Source organism: Bombina bombina, chromosome 2 (genome assembly GCF_027579735.1).
Source record: "Bombina bombina isolate aBomBom1 chromosome 2, aBomBom1.pri, whole genome shotgun sequence".
NCBI lineage: Eukaryota > Metazoa > Chordata > Amphibia > Anura > Bombinatoridae > Bombina > Bombina bombina.
In genome coordinates, this window is record NC_069500.1 from 667,261,398 (window position 1) to 667,276,731 (window position 15,334).

The window sequence follows — 15,334 nt, forward strand, 5'->3', positions numbered from 1 at the left end:
CTAAGTTTGACTACTGGCCTCCGTTGGACGGGAGACCAAGAGTGAGGCTTCCCTTAGTCCTAAAACATAGAATTTATAGGTTTTACCCTAAAGTTAATAAGTGTAGTAATAACAAAAGTTAAAAAAAAGTAGGATTAAAGTGGGAGCCGTATGTGGCAAATAGGTTGTGTAGTAGATTATATACAAGTGGAAGACGTATTTAGTCGGTATAGTAAGTGGCCTGATTTATTCTAGGAGGGCCATATACAATATGTGATGAGGAAAATTATTAAAGATTGAGAATCGAAGGGTAGAGGGTTTCAAGAAATGTAATTTGACTGAATTCTAAGTTTATGCTTGTTGGGGGGGATGAAAATATTTGAGGTTAATCTGAGATGTCCAGAGTTTAACAGAAACCTTTCAGTAACTTCGTCAGAAGATAGGTATGTTGTAGGCAGTCAAAAGGTACTTTAAATATGAATCCTCTTTATTAACCTGTTCATGCTCAAATGTACCCTTTCTCAGTTTACTTCCACTTCGCTCCCTCCTCTCACCCTCCACTTTCCTTTTGATAAGGGCTTTGAATTGCCCTATAAGTTAAACCTTAGTACAGATATGTTAAATAGACCTTGGGAACATCAGTTGTTCCAACAGAACAATAATAATAAGCGCTGGGGGTGTGAAGGAGAGAAAAACAGGGAATAATTGTCAGAAGTACCAATAAAGACAATAATATTTTGGAAGCCAACAATATTCAGACAAAAAAGAGAATCTGCAACAAGAAAATTGGGTCAAAACAGGTGAGGAGCCTTTTTCCAGGGACCTCGGAGCTTAGTGGCTGAGAAAAAAAACAACAGTTCATCCAGGCTTCTAAATCTGCAACAAGAAAATTAGGTCAAGACAGGTAAGGAGGCTTTTTCCAAGGGCCTCGGAACTTAATGGCTGAAAAAATAAACAACAGTTCATTCAGGCTTCTGGTAATTAGCCTTTCACAGTCTTTACGTTTTAACTGATAATGTTCCTTATATGAATAAAGGATAAGTTGTCTCTTAGTTTACTAAGCAGGCCCTTATTGCTGTCAATACCTGCTTCCCAATCACTTGTTTCATTTAGCTCTTCGTCAGGCAGGCTGACTCAAACTCACCCCCTCCTGCAGTAGCTTTAGGTTGGTCTCGCTCCGTGTGTGCTTCCCACTTGCTGTGTTTGCTGAACCAGGCCAGCGAAGACGTCATCCGATGCAAACGACTTCCAGGTCAAGAGCCGCGCTCGACTCCCCCCTCGCAGCACCGGTGGGGGGGGAGTGGGCGGCGCCGCGCCGAGCGGCCGTTACAACGTGAGGAAAAGATGCACAGCGGGGCCACACAGGTATCCAAGCCCGTCTCCCCCCGCGCAGCACCGGTGGGGAGGGAGAGGGACGAGCTAGCCACTACAAGACCGCGGCTAAAGGCAGACAGACCGATGTGTTGCTCGCTGGGAGAGGTAACAAAGAGGTGCAGAGAGGGGGGAGGGTCAAAAGTCCGTTAAAGTTCTTGGTACTGCAGACGGAAGCAGGCTGACAGAGTATGGCTGTCCGTAGAAGAATATAGAATTGGGTCTGTTAATGAGTAAGCAGGCACCAAGTTAGTGCTTATGTGAGACAAGGAAAAGTAGGGAAAAAAAAGAAAGTAGCTTAGGGTTAAAGCAGTGGGATGGTAGTCCACTGCTTAGGGTTCCGGAGTAGGTGATGTGACTGTCAAAGGTAAACCCCAAAGCAGGGGGTTAGCGCGAAGGAATCACCGCCAATTTCCAACAGACTGGAGAACCAAACTGAGCTACTGCTGTGTAGCTCCTCCTCCACCGGAACCGGATCTCCTGAGCATGCAATTTTAAGCAACTTTCTAATTTACTCCTATTATAATTGTTTCTGTGTTCTCTTGCTATCTTTATTTAAAAAACAAGAATGTAAAGCTTAGGTGCCGGCCCATTTTAGGTTCAGCACCCTGGAGAGTGCTTGCTTATTGGTGGCCACATTAAGCCACCAATAAGCAAGCATAACCCAGGTTCTCAACCAATAAAGGGCCGGCACCTAACCTTTACCTTCCTGCTTTTTAAATAAAGATAACAAGAGAACAAAGACAATTTGATAATAAAAGTAAATTAGAGAAACAGGTACAAACAACAGCTCAGTAGCTTGATCTATGGTGAGATACCACATGGGAGCAGCTTCATTAAAGGGGCAGTATACACCAATGTTCATATAACTGCATGTAGTAGACACTACTATAAAGTATAATATGTATGGATACTGATCTAAAAATCCAGTATAAAACATTTTAAAAACATACTTAGAAGCTCCCAGTTTAGCTCTGTTAATGTTAGAGGGACACGACTCGATTTACTTCTATTCTCAAATTGTGAACAGTCTTTTTATGCACATTGGTTCTCACTGATAAATAGTAGATTTGTCATGTAAGACATTACGAAAATTATAATTATTAAAATATTATAAATTTTAGTTGCACTAATCATCTTATAAATATTTGTGGGCCTGTTGGCCTTAAATAGTTAAATATAAGTAAAATATTGATACACAGTCAGTTGTGCATTGTCTGTAGAGTGAGCTATGCTGAGAGAAGAAAAACCTTCAAATACTTCTTGTATAGTAATCATTATGGGAGGGGAAGGGGTGGATAGCATTGCTGGGACCGGGAGGTGGCACACAGCCAGATTAGACATTGTAACTGTATAAAGTCTACAGAGAAGCAGTCCTGCTGCTTAGAACGTGCTGGAGATAAGTGACCAGACCCAGAATAAAGGTAAACCACAAAAATAGCGTTTATGTATAGAACTATCTATTAAATATGTAAAATATCAAACAAGCAACGCAGGCTGTGCTTTCTTAATCTGTATCACTCTATTAACTACAAGCGTTTCTCTTAAACTGGCTGGTGGTACAGATAATGTTACAACTGGGCCCTGAGCTCAATACAACCTATCCTTGTTAAATTTGTTTAGCTTTTCTGTCGAGAAATAGTAAATGTGAGGAATTATTCAAAACCTACAAAACTTCCTTATAGCTCCCTCTTGTCAGTGAGACTATTTCAGTCTGTACATTTATAATAGGTTAGCCTGGCGTTAAAAACAGAAAAAAACATTAGGAAGCTTTCTTCATTCTTGTTTATAATTTAAATAAGAGCCACAACAGCTGAAGTAATGGAGTTATTCGGTTGGTTTTAATAAGTCATTCTGACTTTTAAAGTTTTTGTCATCATTTGTATAGCAGTCATTGATGTGTATATCTGTAGAATGTCTCTCCTACATGTTATTTAGATGTAAATGATAGTATCAAAACATATTTGAATTTCTATAGACAATTAAGTTGCAATTAATCTTTTATGGTTTACACAGAGCATGCAAATTTAAAAAAAAAAATTCTATTTACTGATATGAAATTTGGTTTGTTTGCTTGGTATCTTTTGTTGAAGAGTAAACCTAGGTAGCACATTCAGAACAGTGCACATGCCCTTAGCACTCTATGGCATTTTAGTTGTAAATGGTTTATCCTCATGTATAAATTTACCCAAAGGTTTTTTTTATCTGTACATTGGGACTCCTATGAGCTTCTGCAAAAATGATTGAACATTTATTTATGCTGGGCTGTCGTAGTTACCACTGTGATTTTCTGGCTATTTCAGTCTATATAGGGGCTTTATTTAAAGTGACTGTAAAGTTTAATGAATAAGTGCCTGCTATCTAAAACTAATCTTAAAAACAGGGGCACTTTCATTCATTAAACTTTACAATGAAGCTTCTATTTTTAAATACTTGCCTTTCTTTATGAAAAAGCGACCAGCGATCCTCCGCACTCAGCTTCTGCTGTAGTTAGCACAGCAATGACGAATCTGTCTTTCTCCAATTTTTGCTTGCCCCCTTTGGTGTCCAGCTCATGGGGACACACGATTGGAGGAAGCCGGATTAGTCTGTTTTCCAAGAAAGAAAGGTAATTATTTTAAAAAAGAAGCTTCATTGTAAAGTTTAATGAATGAAAATGCCCCTGTTTTAAGATTAGTTTTAGATACCGGGCACTTATTCATTAAACTTTACAATCACTTAAAGAGGGTCTTCTGGGCTGTAAAACAAGGGGGTCTCTGAACTGTTTTGATTACTTGATTTAAGTGCATAAAGACCAACAGCCTTCAAACAGTGTTTAAAGAAACTAACACCTAGATTACAAGTTGTGCATAATGGCTATACCACAAAAAAATTGGCCTTTGCGAGTGGAATATTCAGCTCACCCGTATTACAAGTCGCGTGGTACGCTATACCGCTAGCATTTAAGCCTATACCGCCACAGTCCATTTAAAGGCCAGTAATTATAGATTTTGTGAAACAAAAATGTTTCACAAAACTCAAAAACAAAATGTTACAAAGTACATTAACACCCCTAAACTACCTATTAACCCCTAAACCTCCATCCCCCCGCATCACAAATACTATAATAAACCTATTAACTCCTAATCTGCCATCCACCACATTGCCAACACTAAATTAAAGTATTAACCCCTAATCCGCTGCCCACCCACATGGTCAACACTAAATAAGACTATTAACCCCTAAACCGCCGGCCCCCCACATTGCTACTACTAAAATAAACCTATTAAACCCTAAACCGCCAACCTCACCCTTCGCTACTACTAAAATAAACCTATTAACCCCCTAACCCACCGGCCCCCCACATTGCTACTACTAAAATAAACATATTAACCCCTAAACCGCTGGTCCTCCACATTGCAACAAACTTAATTAAACTATTAACCCCTAAACCTAACACCCCCTAACTATAAATTAAAGTTACAAATTAACCACCTTAAAATAAATAAAAACTTTCCTGTGAAATAAAAAAAAAAACTAATCTTAAACTATAAAAAAAAACTAACATTACTGTTTAAAAAAAAAAAAATACCAAAAATAAAAAACCTAAATTACAAAATTAAAAAATCCTAACACTACTAAAAAAAAAACAACCTAACATTACAAAAAATAACAAAGTCTAAAATTACGAAAAATAAAAAAAATCTAAGATTACAAAAAATAATAAACAAAATAATTCAAAATAAAAAAATTAAACCTAATCTAATACCCCTATAAACAAAAAAGCCACCCAAAAATAAAAACACCCCCTAATTTAACACTAAACTACCAATAGCCCTTAAAAGGGAATTTTGTAGGGCATTGCCCTGAAGCAATCAGCTCTTTTAGATTAAAAAAAACTACAAATTAACCCCTAACAGTAAAATACCCCACCCACCCAACCCCCTAAAATAAAAAAGGCCTAACTCTAAAAAAATCTAATCTACCCTATTCCCTAAAGAGGCATTTGTAATTTGTATTGGAATTTCCCTTAAAAGGACAATCACCTCTTTTGCTTTCCATTAAAAAAAAAAAAAAAGAAAACACCACAAAAAATTAAAAAAAAAACTAACCCCAAAAAATGTACTCACCGTTCCTGAAGTACGGACATCTATGTTCTTTCAGGCAGAGAAAAGTCTTCATCCAGGCAGATTTATCTTCATCCATCGGGGGACCATCTTCTATCTTCTTCTCAGAGGTGCGGAACGGTCTTCTGAGTCACGGAGTGGTCTTCAGGGGTGGCAGTCTTTGACCACGTGGAGGTACTATTCAAGCGATCATCCGCCGCACACTGAAGATTGAATACAAGGTACCCCTTTTATATTGGGGTACCTTGCATTCCTATTGGCTGAAATTTTCAAATCAGCCAATAGGATGAGAGCTACTGCAATGCCCATACAAATGCCCCTTTAGGGGCAGTGGGTAGATTAGATTTTTTTAGAGTCAGGTCTTTTTTATTTTGGGGGTCGGGCGGTGGGGGTTTTTACTGTTAGGGGATTATTTTAGTGTTTTATGTAAAAGAGCTGATTGTTCAGGGCAATGCCCTACAAAAGGCCCTTTTAAGGACTATTGGTAATTTAGTGTTAAATTAGGGGGTGTTTTTTTTTTTGGGGGGGGGGGGCTTTTTTGTTTTTATAGGGGTATTAGATTAGGTTTAATTTTTTTATTTTGAATAATTTCGTTTATTATTTTTTGTAATCTTAGATTTTTTTATTTTTCGTAATTTTAGACTTTGCTATTTCGTGTAATGTTAGTTTTTTTTTTTTTGTAGTAGGATTTTAAAATTTTAAAATTTTTATTTTTGGTATCTTTAGTTTTTTTTAAATAGTAATGTTAGGTTTATTTATAGTTTAAGCTTAGGGTTTTTTTTTATGTCCCAGGTAAGTTTTTATTTATTTTAAGGTAAGTTATATTGTAACTTTAAAGTTAGAGGGTGTTAGGTTTAGAGGTTAATAGTTTAATTTAGTTTGTCGCGATGTGGATGTTTGGCGGTTTAGGCGTTAATAGGTTTAGTTTAGTATTTGCGATGTAGGTGTTTGATGATTTAGGAGTTAATAGGTTTAGTTTAGTATTTGTGATGCGGGGTGCGGCGGATTAGAGGTTAATAGCTTTATTTTGGTGCTAGCGATGTGGGTGGGTGGCGGATTAGGGGTTAATAGGTTTATTGTAGTGTTGGAGATGCGGGTGGGGCGCCGGATTAGGGGTTAATAACTTTATTTACTGTTGGCGATGTCAGGGGTGGCAGACTAGGGGTTTATGTTAGGGTGTTAGATTTAAACAAAACCTTCTTGTCTCCATAGACATCAATGGGGATTGCGTTATAGCGATCGTCATTCCACAATCACAGGTGTTAGTTTTTTTCTAACACTTTTTCTCTATTGAAGTCTATGGGGGAAAACGACAAGTCAGGAATTGGCTTTTGAGCGGTATGGAGCTTATCGCACCATACTGCACAACACAAGTAGGTTTTTTTTAAACTTGCAGTACTATGGAAAGTGCGGTACCATTTTTAGCGTTATTTATGCACCAGGTGTAGCGCACAATTTGTAATCTAGGTGTAAACGTTTTACTGTGAAGTCACACCATTTGAAAGAACAATCAATTAGCTGGGGGTCTTCCATGTGAAGCAGTCTAGCACTTATGGGTGTCCTGGGCTTGATGATTCCCACAGAGATCCTTAACTTCTTGAAAACCTTGACACAGAAGTGTGAATACTGCTGTCATATAGAGCTCATGTTCAGTGCAGATATGCTCTTATATGAATATTGAAAATGTAATTTTGACTTCTCCCTTTAACACATGATTTTTTTAAGATCTTTCCACCAGCCTTAATATGAAGGTTATATTGCTTCTATGATCATCAAATTCTCAAATCAACAATATGCTGTCTGTCTTGCACATGTAATATTGTAGATGGTTACTTTGTTTGTTTGTTTTTCAAACTATATTTTTTTATTTTGAGAAGAACAAGGTAAGCAGTTAAAAATGTAAACCAGAGCATGTTTGTGCACCAATACTTAATAATTAATTTCTTATTGATTAGTACAACTCCCACAGCTGTATTGGTGAATAGGGGCACACCACCACAAACCACCACAAACCAAAAAAACGTTTTTTATTGTGAGAATAAGAACAAAATGTTCAGAAACGTGCAATACATTTTATATTCTTCTCTTGCAAAGAAATTATTAACTTTAATGTCCCCCTCAAATAGTCATTTATTGGATGACTAATGGCACTAACGCAGATTTAACCATACTGTAATTCTAGAACTAACTTGTTAATAGAAATGTGCTTTATGTTTATTTTTTTGTTTGTGGCAGTAAAGATAAAGATGGTTCTTGCCAAGTCATGGACTATGGTGCGACACTTTGAGGGTGCTCCTAAACTGGAAGACTTCAAATTAATAGAGAAAGAGCTACCACCTCTTAATGATGAAGGTAATTTATTTATCATTTTTAGTATTTTATGTTGTCTTTATGGGAGATTAGGAGGGTACACAGATTTGATATATGCTGTATACAGTGCTTGTCCTGTAGTTTGCATTGTGTTCTTAACTTGATATCTCCTTCTCCTGTCTGTCCTGTAACCACTTATTCTCACCCAAGAAATAAACAGCTCCACTCACTAACCAACTGGGCCAACACCAAACAGCAATGATTCCACCCTTGGATGATAGGCACAGACTCCATCCACCTCCAGCCTTCCAGTTATAAACACAAATATTTGGAAGTATGTTTGTTTATTTTTGTACAGCTATTAACCCCTTCATAATGGTGACACATGTTTGAAATTGGAACAAAGTCCCAATGTAAACATTTGCTGGAAGTCACACAATCACATGACTTCAACACTGGGATCAGATTCTGGGGGACTGCCTACTAAGCTAAGCTCTTCCCCCACTCCAAATCGACATTTTGTTAAAGTAGAAGGCTGCAGGTTGCCGATAACCATAAGACGTTCCATACCGTCCTAACAACATTAAAGCCCAGCGCTGTTAGGATAGCATGGAATGTCTTAACGGTGTTAAAGTGGTTTAAAAAAAATATTGGCTGTTAATGTCAAAACATAGTAAGTAACAAAAACCGAGTGTAGTTTCAGCAAAGTTCACCTGCAAAACATTTAGAACTCAGTAATCTGATGCAGCGATCCAGTAAGCTTCTTTGGATCTGCAAAATCAAAACATCCTTTTAATGGGCACACGTTTTATTGATATTATATCTTACAAAGAGGTAATTCTGACATTCTGGGGTAAGAATGAATAAGATTCAATAGCTTTTTTTTCTTTTAGGGGGGGTTCTTCTGTTAAGTCTTTAGCTTGGTATTTTATGTAAAGTGCAGCTAACAATTCCGTTTCATGTTGTTTTCTTAGAACAATGGATTTTACAATTCTAGCATGATTAATGAACAGGGACTTGGCTATGTCTGAATTTTATCTCTCAGCTCACGTCATTAATGGAGAAGACCCTGTTTCTATACTTGAGAGTTGAACTGAGACAAACTTGCTAAAATGAAAAAAATTACATACACTTCAAATAAGTTCATGTACATCGCCACCTTTAAGGGTACATCTATATATGCACATTTTTAAAAAAAATATATAGCTCATATGAATATATATTTGTGACTGTTCTAATTTGCTTTCTATTTGTTTCAGATAGAAAGGTTTAAAAAACTAAAATACATTTATATTAAATTGTAGGGAGCAGCTATTGGAGGCAAGTTCATTCATTTTACTTAATAAACTCTTTAAGAACTGTTGTAAATCTAGCCCAATTTTATATTCAAAATGGAAGTCAATGTCTTGCTGTATGTGTAGTGATTATTTATATAAAAAGGTTTTGGTACAAGCAGGGAGTACAACATATGCAGTGTAAGTGCTGAATGATGGGGGAAAAAACAACAAATGAATCAGGGTTGTGTCTACTTCATTTTAGTATACTTTTACAATGTGTCCTAACATTCATTTTTATGCTATTGAAATGCTTCTCTTATCTAATCTAATAATAACACTAAGGCTTTTTTTTGTTTGCTCAAAATTTCAGAACTGTTGCTGGAGTCCGTGTTTTTGAGTGTTGATCCATACATGAGGTAATGATTAAGTCCTATGACAAAGTTCTTTAATTACCATAACAAAAAAGTGTCACCACAGCTTCATTTAATGCTTAATTTATATATGGAATACATTAGGGAATCAGCAAAACTTAACATAAAACATGTTATATCTGCGCCATATGTGAGCGAAGTTGCGAAATGAATAAATAAGCACTGTAATTCTTTTAAAGTCAAGATCTTATCTAAATGTTACATTTAATTGTTTTTCTTTTAAACAGGCCATACAGTAAAAGGGCTTTGAAGGAAGGTGATGTTATAATGGGAACACAAGTTGCAAGGTATCATATGTTTAAGAGTTTGATGCATTTTGGTAAACATTTTGCTTGAAAATTTGTGTAGTTTAAAAAAAACTAAAACATAATACTTTATTTCTATACAGCACTTTTCCTCAGACTGCCCTATACTACCATAGTATTACTAACAATTTTGTTAATCACTTAATGTATATTTTAGTCATACAGTCTTGTCCAGTAAAGCCTCAATCTAGCACGGGGAGGTGAGAGACTAGGAGATGCTCAGCAATTTGTTGGAAAGTGCAATTATGTGGTTTCTGTGCTTTTTTCAGATAGTCAATGAGGCCTACTTATCAAGCCGTCAGCCGCAAATACGCTGGAATTCCGCAGCGTAATTGTAGAGAGCCTGATTCCCCTTAGTTATCAAAGCCTACAGCCCGGCAAAAGTTGAAATCTGTGACGTTACATACAATCCGTCAGTCTCAGTCCGACACAGATCAATGCTTACGTCATTACAGATGTTCCGAATGCAAATTCGGCACTATCTGACAACTTTTGCTAATTAACAAATATCTACCAGGTACATTTGCCACTATTACGGCCCAGCGTACCTGCTTTTCAATCCGCCAACCTGGACGCGGCAGATGCCATAGGAATCAATGCGAGTCTGAAAGCAGCGAAAGCTCATGTTCGCTGCTGCCCGATATCCCATTGATTTCTATGGGAGAATAAAAGTTATATTTACACCTAACACCCTAACATATACCCCGAGTCTAAACACCCCTAATCTGCCGCCCCTACATTATGTTATTAACCCCTAATCTGCCACCTACATTATTCTTTTTAACCCCTAATCTGCCGCCCCCGACACCGCCGCCCCCTACATTATACTTATTAACCCCTAATTTATCGCCCCGACACCGCCGACACCTACATAGTTATTAACCCCTATTCCGCCGTTCCCGGACCCCGCCCCGCCACCAACATAAAGTTATTAACCCCTATCCCGCCGCTCCCGGAGCCCACCGCAACTAAATAAATGTATTAAACCCTAAACCCCTGGCCTCCCACATCACTAGCACTTACTAAACCTATTAACCCCTAAACCGCCAGCCCCCCACATCACCATAAACTAAATTAACCTATTAACCCCTAAACCTAACAACCCGCTAACTTCATATTAAATATTAACTCATCCCTATCTTATAATAAATTTAAACCTTTAGATTTAAATTAAACTATATTAAACTAATAAATAATCTACCCTAACTATTAGACTAAAATTACATTAAACTATATTAAACTATTAATTAATCTACCCTAACTATTAGACTAAAATTACATTAAACTATTAATTAACCTACCCTAACTGTTATATACTAAAACTACATTAAACTACAAATTAAATTAACTATATTATATATTTAAGCACATAACCCTACTCAAATAATTTAAAGTTACAAAAAATAACAAACACTAAGTTACACAAAATAAAAAATAAATTATCAAATATTTAAACTAATTACACCTAATCTAAGAGCCCTATGAAAATAAAAAAGCCCCCCCCCCCTCAAATAAAAAACCCTAACCTACAATAAACTACCAATAGCCCCTAAAAGGGCCTTTTGCAGGGCATTGCCCCAAAGAAATCAGCTCTTTTACCTGTAAATAAAAAATACAAATAACCCCCCAACAGTAAAACCCACCACCCACACAACCACCCCCCCTCCAAATAAAAACCTAACTAAAAAAAAACTAAGCTCCCCATTGCCCTGAAAAGGGCATTTGTTTAGGCATTGCCCTTAAAAGGGCATTTAGCTCTATTGCTGCCCAAACCCTAACATAAAAATAAAACCCACCCAATAAATCCTTACAAAATCCTAACACTAACCCCCGGAGATTCACTTACAGTTTCTGAAGAGCCGACATCCATCCTCATCGAAGCGTCAGAAGTCCTCATTGAAGCCGGCAGAAGTCTTCATCCAGACGGCCTCTTCTATCTTCATCCATGCGGAGCGGCTCCATCTTCAAGACATCCGATGCGGAGCATCCTCTTCTTACGACGTCTTCTTCGGAATGAAGGTTCCTTTAAATTACATCATCCAAGATGGCGTCCCTTAGATTCTGATTGGCTGATAGAATTATATCGGAATTAAGGCTGAAAAAATCCTATTGGCTGTTGCAATCAGCTTTAAGATTGGATATCAGAGCACCAAACAATGTAGGCAGGGTCTATGGGCAGATAGTCAAATACCAAAGGTAACGATAGGTTGAAATAATATGATTTAATACATAAGATAAAAAAGTTGGTACATTTAAAATTATACAACAATTAGTCATGGATCCATGTTACACTTTAAAATATATATTGAAACACTTGGAACAATTTAAAAATGCTTTTAGAACAATTAATAACAACAACAAAAAAATCTAACAAATAATGTCTATCGCATAAAACTTAAATTCTAATATGTGAGTGCTAGGAGCGCTTATGCACACTCTATTTATAAAAACAATGGGTTACAATGCACAGGTGGATAGATTCCAGGTTGCTTGAAACCGGTGGGTGTGAAATATAAGTGGCTCCGAATTGGGGTTTTGCCTATGTGTTTATCCAAAATTATGTAAATCCTAACAGGTGGACACCCTTGGCAACTAGGTGCCAATTTCTTAGAGCTGGAGGTCTGTTGCGTTATATAGTTGGCGCTTAGTTATCACCTTTCCACACATGCAATCAGCCAATAGGATTGAGCTTTCATCCTATTGGCTGATCCAATCAGCCAATAGAATGCGAGCTCAATTCTATTGGCTTATTGCATTATTGCTTGCCTATAAGTATTAGATAATTGGCTTATTGCTTTTAGGCCCACCCCTTAAAGATCTTTGCATCAACTGCAGATGTAAGCCTGGGATATAGAGATTTGCACAGCAGTACTTACTTAAAATTCACACATTCTGGGGTTTAGAATGTGTGGGTTTAGAAATATGGGAACATCAAATTTAGATAAATAATTTCTTACTTTATTTATTCCAAGATATATACACAAATTGTTTGTATTGTCTTTTGTTTTATAAATTGTAATCCTACTTGTTTTGTTCTTCTCATCCTACTACTGATTTTCCCCCCCATCCTGCTACAGGGTTGTGGAAAGCAAAAATCAAGCTATCCCAGTTGGAGGTTACTATGTTGGACATGCAGGATGGACAACTCACTTCATTTCCAATGGCAAAGATATTGAGGCGTTACCTGCTAATTGGCCAGAAAATCTGCCCAGATCATTAGCATTGGGAGCAATTGGCATGCCAGGGTATGTAACAGCCACATTAAAATGTTAAGCATGAAATTCCACCAAGATTTTCAAGGGGCGTGTCCCTTGAAAGCTCTTGCTTATTAAAGATTTGTACAATTCTAAAATAACTATTTTACATTAATTAGTGCAGCTATATTTTCAATACAATGTTTAAGTACTGAAATATACAATGTATACATTTAAACACTAATATTGAAGTTTATACCTAAAGAACATAATGTAAAGGACACTATAAACCCTATCTTATTCTACAGTTTTTTGGGGGTTTTTTAAAGCATTGCAGAAAAGTCTACTAGAAGGTGCCACTAGGTAGAATGACTTTTATAGGCTATGTTTACACCCTGCCCAGGTGCTCAGTGCTCCCACTGCCCAGCATACAGCCTGTGATCTTAGACTCTATGCAGTGTAATGTATAAACAAACTGTATAGTCTATGGGATGGGTAGTAGGACAGGTGATTTGCTGTTAAAGCACCATTAAATACATTTGAATTACAGTACATTGTCTTTGTATTATGCATGTGTTAATTAATCAATAGGACTAACTCTAATTTTGAAATGAGCTTACACTTCTTTTTCTAACAAATGTAAACATTTCTTTCAATTTCCCACCCCATGTGACAGCCATCAGCAAATCATAGACTCATATACATATCCTCTGAGGCACTTTGCTCAGTAGGAGTTGGTGCCTCAGAAAGTGTGCAAATAAAAATACTAGGCACAATTTAGTAATGGAAGTAGATTGGAATGTTTTTTAAAAACTACATGGCCCTCTCTGAATTATGAAAGTTTAATTTTGATTTTAGTGTCAGTTTTAAAAGAACAAAAACATAAAGTGAGGTCTTTTTGCAGAGAAATAAGAGCACTTCAGAAAAGAATAGGGTTTTTGTGTCCTTTTAAGCCTGAAGCTACTTTAATCTATATGATACAACTCTACCACCGTGCTCTGTTGTGTTGTATATTTTATTAGGAAATACGTAGGGAGAAATGTTGAGGGGTACTTCAATGCCATAGAGGTTATGCAGCCTTAATTTGATTTCTGGTATCTGTTTGTAATAAAAACCCTTATATGATAACATATGGGTGGTACCTTTATTACTGTTTAACCTGCCCCCCCCCCCCCCCCCCCCCAAAGAGTTTTGTGCATCTTGTAAAGTCATTTCGCTTCCTTCACTATGAACAAAAATATTTCTAAGAACTAAATGGTCTTCTTTTCATTTATCACTGTCTGCTGGATATTGTTGAATAAAACCCTTTTTCACATTGGAATCACAACTTTCTCTTTAATGTTGCAACTTTCACACTTTAGCTTCCAGCTATGTAAAATGCACTGATTCAGTTCACTTTCTCACCCAAATAATTTTTTGTATTAATCACCTACATTCGGTAACATTGTCTCACGAGTGTCAACAATTAATTGATCTACTGGTATTAGTTATACAAAGTGTTTTCTTTTTAAACTTTGTGAGAACATTTTGGAAACCTGTCCATTTTTTATTTGTTCAAAACAAAATATAGTGTTTTTATAAGAACATTTTTTCAAATGTAAACTGTATGATCTTTAAAGAGAAGTTATTTGTAAACAGATTATAAATAAAGTATTGAATCTTATAGTGCATGCCTATTTATTGTTCTAAAATCTCTTATTGTAGAGTGACAGCCTATTTTGGTCTCTTGGATATCTGCAACCCAAAACCGGGGGAAGTTGTTCTGGTTAATTGTGCGGCTGGAGCTGTTGGTTCTATAGTTGGACAAATTGCAAAGATCAAGGTAAATTAAAGTGGAATATTGGCCTAGTCTCCATTGCTGATGTGAACAGGTGGTAACATAAAACATCTCTATGGACATTTAAGGGACAGTATTGTCAAAATTAAGTTTTCATGATTCAGATAAGCCATGCAATGTTAAACAACTTTCCAACAGACATGTGCATTTCGTTCCGGTCGACTTTTGGCCGATTCAGCGATTCAGATGCATCCGAATTGCCGAATCGGCACATCCTGAAAAATTCCGAAAATGAATAAATATGTTTCTGAATTTTCTGATCCATTATTCCTATTCAGAATTTTTCATTGTTCCTTCCTAAACCGCAGTTCCCCAACACTAACTCGAAGTCTATATTAAATGTATAACCCCAAAACTATCGTTTCCTGACATCGCTGAAACTAACTAAACCTATTAACCCCTAAACCGCCGTCCTGAAACATCGCCGACACAAACTAAAGCTATTAACCCGTAAACTGCCATTCACAAACATCACCAATACTAACTAAACCTATTAACCCCTAAACCGCATCCCCCCACATTGC

General features: G+C 36.8%; 1 protein-coding gene across 1 annotated transcript in view; it reads left to right on the forward strand.

The window, feature by feature from the left end:
- Window positions 1-2,671: 2,671 nt before the first annotated feature.
- The window catches only part of LOC128649376 (prostaglandin reductase 1-like), a 54,750-nt gene continuing 42,087 nt past the window's right edge, over window positions 2,672-15,334 (forward strand). Inside the window, exons 1-6 of the mRNA XM_053702613.1 lie at window positions 2,672-2,774; window positions 7,692-7,808; window positions 9,414-9,459; window positions 9,702-9,761; window positions 12,857-13,024; window positions 14,678-14,795. Coding sequence (XP_053558588.1) covers window positions 7,703-7,808; window positions 9,414-9,459; window positions 9,702-9,761; window positions 12,857-13,024; window positions 14,678-14,795 — 498 coding nt within the window. The 5' untranslated portion in view covers window positions 2,672-2,774; window positions 7,692-7,702. The remainder of the gene's footprint in view (window positions 2,775-7,691; window positions 7,809-9,413; window positions 9,460-9,701; window positions 9,762-12,856; window positions 13,025-14,677; window positions 14,796-15,334) is intronic.